This window comes from Halyomorpha halys, unplaced genomic scaffold (assembly GCF_000696795.3).
Source record: "Halyomorpha halys isolate HHAL.00 unplaced genomic scaffold, Hhal_1.1 Scaffold749.1, whole genome shotgun sequence".
Taxonomy (NCBI): Eukaryota; Metazoa; Arthropoda; class Insecta; order Hemiptera; family Pentatomidae; genus Halyomorpha; species Halyomorpha halys.
In genome coordinates, this window is record NW_027116653.1 from 573,440 (window position 1) to 578,218 (window position 4,779).

Genomic DNA, 4,779 nt, shown 5'->3' on the forward strand with positions numbered 1-4,779 from the left:
AGCTTGTTATTCTGAATAATAAAGAAATAGCAGTTTCGAAATGTACAAGAATTAATTTTATTTCAGAGGTGGTGTGTGAAAGTTGTATGATGCACTCAATTAATTTTTTTTTCTAGCCTTAAAACAACTTTTTTCAACAATTACTACCATGGCTTAAATGGTGATATCTCATATCTGATTTTTTTCATCAGTACGGAGCCTCATTAAGTCTCAATGATATGGCATGTACATACTGTATTATCAACAAAAAATTTAAAATTTTTATACATTTACTAATTAACAAAAGCATTTTGGTTTTTATGAGAAACAAAATAAATAATGATATGGAGTCATTACAAAGGAAATATACAGATGTTAAACAAAGTTTAGGAAGTATAAATATTGTATAAAAAAACATGAAATGTTTTAAATATTACAACAAGAAATAGTAAATTTTATTTGAAAAAGTCAATAAGTAACAAACTATACAAACAATATTTACAAACACTAACAAAAAATTAATTATCTACTAATCACAAGTGCCATCTTTCCAGCCATCCTTCCATCTTTCAAAAACTTTACTACAATCAAAGATAGGTTTCCCCAGTTTCTCGTTGACACGGTTATGCATCTTGCAGAGCCATTGTGATAACTTCTCGGCTGATTCTGTTTCTGGAGGCATTTCCTTCAAGCTAAACGACAAACAATTAGGACATTTTTAGATACCTATTATAGGAAACAAAATGGTTGTCAATATTTCTGAGGAATATAGTTAATCATCACAGTGTGAGAGTGAAAATACATTAAAATTGATTAGAGTTATATACTATTCACATCAAAATATGTTTTGCATAACCCATCTTTTCGTAAAAGACTAAAAGATAGCAATCCAAGCAGTGCGATAACATTAAGAATGTCTTAATACTTATTCTAAAAAATTGATTTTGTTAAAGATTTTATTTTTTATTTTAAAAAATCTTTTTCTATGTCACAAAATGGAAAAAATAACTTCTCAAGATTTTACAAATTACAATATTTTAGTTTAATGATGACACAATATTTTAGTTTATGATAGTCGATATTACTCTCTCTAGCTCTAATTAATGCCTGAACATAAACAATTAAATATTGTGGTGTTAAGACTAAAAAAAAAATTTGATAAAGTATAGTAGGTGAAAAACAAAACAAAAGGCAATATTAAGGATATAATCATACTTACTCCTTCTGAAAATCTGCAGCACAAATATTACATGGATAGAAATTTGAAAATGTATAGAAAAATGTCTTCATATCAGATTGTTGTTCTTTGGTTGGTTTCTCTGGGTAATAAGCTGCCATTGTATGAAGTATGTTCCAACTAGATTTACCTGTTGAAAGGCTTGAGGTTGAATTATGAAATAATGGGCCATTTGTAACAAGGCTGTCTTACAGGGCAATCGAGGAATCATACCTCTGGAATATATTTTTACCAGTTTTTAGTTTAGCTGAATAGAGCATATACCCATTGTGTTACGAACTATTGTATGCATTTCATGTGAAATATTCGGCATATCCCACAAGACTGCCATGTCAGACATGAGCCTTCACATGAATTTTTTAGTAATTGAAATTGGTAAGATGGTAATTTGTTTAACTGATAGCTACAATATTATTCCGAAATTCCATAAAATAAACCAGAGGAAATGGACTTTGAAATTTTATTAATTCAACTTCTAATTGATCTCACACCCACAGTTCTATTAACCTGCTAGACTTTTACTATAACTAATTTTTTATCACTTAAATATTAGTCAAAGTTTTAGATTCTTTTTTGTTTTCATTAAAAAAAAAAGTATATATTAGGTCAACAATTTTTATCATCAACATTTATGCAGAACTGGTGTAAATTCACATTGAAAAAGTGGCAAATTTTTAAGATTCTACAAAAAATTCTTGAGCATGTGTGAGGTGTTTCAAGCATTACTCCAAAAGGTATCAGATAGATATCACGAGATTTTCTCTTTTCTGTTAGAAATACAATATTCCACTTATTCCAATTTTCCACTTACTCTAGTTTACAATTAAAATGTACATATGTAATAAATAAATAAAATGACTAAAAATTACCTAATTCTTCTATATCTAATGGACAATCTTTATTTTTTGATGGAGGAGCTTCAACCTATGGAAAAAGTTTTAAAATAAACATGTTGTAAAAATAAAGAGAATCCAATAGCAAAAACCAATATTTAATAAAAGGTACTAGTTCACAAATCAAGCACCGATGGCGAGAAATTCAAAACCTACTCATACTGTAGTTATTACAGCTTTAATTAGAAACACAAATGTGGACTATTACTTGTTCAAAAGGGATACATCCTTCTTAATTATCCTTATCAGTGATACTCGTACTGATCCTGGAGGGGGGAACTAATCTGGCAAATGTGCCTGGTGGTCCTTTAGCCAAGCCCTGGTTACTACCTTGGAGTTGCTGCCGTATACTGACCAAGGTAGGAGTGTCAAGATTTGTTTGTCAGGAAATAAATATTAACTGTCCTAGTTGGTAAACCCACAATATTCCGAACCAAGCATGAACCTACACCCCAACCCCCACGGCTGTCCCATCCCTCCTTTTCAATGGTAATTGGGACTTAACTAACTCGAAGCAGTTAATATAAGTAGGTTTTAACTTCCTTGCCATTGGAGCTTAATTAGGAAATAGTACCTTTAAAAGTGTTTGAAAGAAAAATAATATAAAATCATTTTGACACAATCAACTAATAATTAGTCAGAGCTAATAAATTATAGAAATACCAGCTATTGAATTGTAATTACAATATACAATTAACTGTAATAAACAAAAGTTTCAAATATAATTTCTAGGCCAAAAAGATCCACAAAAACTCTGAATTATCAAAATGGATCAGATTAGTAAGTGAATCATGTCACCAGATGGAGTGGAAAATGAAAAATAAAATTGATAATTATCAAATTATTGTTTATTGTAAATGTGATCTAACAAAGAAAGGTCTAGTATATTCGATTTAAATAGACCCTGCTAACATAAGGCCAAGAAAAAATAAATAAATAGAAAATGAATGGGCAGGATATGATAACATATAAATTTTATAAAAATTATATCTCTAAATAAGCATTTATTGAAAGCTAAATCAAACAACAGTTATTAATTTACATTCATTAACATTCTTGAGCAAACGAAAAGGTTTTCTCAAGCACAGTAAAATCATACAAAAAAGTAAGACACAATAAAAGTACCTTTTCTTGTTTCTGAGCACTATTCTGTGCTTTAGCCCAGGATTTAAAAGCTGAACACGCTCTACACAGTTCTTGTTCAGACCCTCGTGAACCCATACCCATTCATAAAGGTTCTTCATGAAAGAATAATTGCTTTTAATGGTGACCGACCAATACTTAAGTCATAAAATCAAACAGAAATGATGAAATACTTCACACTCTCTTAAAACCTCACAATTAACATGAATTTTGAATTTCCAACGAGATACTATAAGCTTTAAGTAGTTAAAAAAAAATTCCCTAACCAAATCAAATTTAATGGCGCATTATATTTCAATAATGTAAGGATTTTACTAAGTAAAAACACAATAAATATATATATCAAATGAATTAAAATTTGATCCGAAAGTCAAGGTATTTCGAGTAAATAAACCGTTCACGTGTTTGATCAGGTTTATACTATGACGTCTAGCGTTTGTTGCTTCTAATGCACAAAGTACCAACACTCATCTTCTATTCATGGTTTAGGCTCAAGAGATACGCGTTGGTTCGAAGCACATTCTCCATATGTCTCCAAGTGGAGAGGGTGTTCAAAAGTGCTGCCGCTACCGTGTTTGCACAAGCACCCGATGTTTTGTTAACGTCAGGTGTAATTGTTTTCTGAACGCAAACGCAAGGCGTCATAGTATAAACCTAATCTAACACGTGAACGGTTTATTTACTCGAAATTCCTTGACTTTCGGATCAAATTTTAATTCATTTTCTTTGTTTTCATTATTTATTGTGTTGAAATATTCCTTTTTCGACCGTGGAAACACAACATCTGGACTACTTTTAGAGGTGGGGAGGGGTTGGGTTTGGACGATCATCAGCCGGGAGGGACTCTTGAGACGAATTTTCAAGGATGTGTGAAGGCCGGATTTCAGCTGGCTTCTTCGCTGAAGTTGTCCAATACACAGTTCATGTGACAATTCTTTGGGGAAAATTCTTCTTGGAACTCATTCCAATTGATTCCCGAGGTGAATAACCAAGGAATTGATCCCTCCCAAGTTCAGCATAGTGTAGAAAACAGTCGTTGGCGATCGATGTGTATTTCGCTGCACGTTGTATGTGTCGCACAATTTGTTAGCAGTGTCACCTCCAGTTTTGTGAGCATTATGACCTCTGTTTTTTTTTCTCCAGTACTTTTAACAATGGCTTTGGTTCCGAGCACAGAAAAAACCAGGAGTACAATTTTTTTCCTGCATGTGACGTAGGATACCAACACTTTTTCGTCGTTGAAACCAAAAAGGCCGGAATATTGTGGTCTCCCTAAAACCAAAGAAATACTGAAATAACGATTGAAGAATTCATAGACAAATCTAGAAAAGAGGTGCGATGAACCTGAATGACTCACCAGAAAGGCGCGGTGAGCCTGACAGGCACACGATTCCCATTCATAAACGGTAATGGTACCTGACGAAAATGACTATAACCCAAGTATCGGAAAACAGTGAAGTGCGTGAATTTAATATCTAAAGTAAAAAACATTGACCTTAGGTTTGTGAAGTAATCGGGCGCGGTGAG

At 32.3% G+C, this 4,779-nt stretch overlaps 1 protein-coding gene across 1 annotated transcript; it reads right to left on the minus strand.

Annotated features, from left to right (window-relative positions):
* Positions 1–401: 401 nt before the first annotated feature.
* Positions 402–3,749, minus strand: LOC136795005 (FAD-linked sulfhydryl oxidase ALR-like). Its single transcript, XM_067053401.1, has 4 exons — positions 3,235–3,749; positions 2,086–2,140; positions 1,199–1,346; positions 402–671 (listed from the first exon to the last, which is right to left on the minus strand). The coding sequence occupies exons 1-4, from the start codon at positions 3,334–3,336 to the stop codon at positions 509–511; spliced, it is 468 nt and encodes a 155-aa protein (XP_066909502.1). The 5' UTR covers positions 3,337–3,749; the 3' UTR covers positions 402–508.
* Between the last annotated feature and the right edge of the window lie 1,030 nt (positions 3,750–4,779).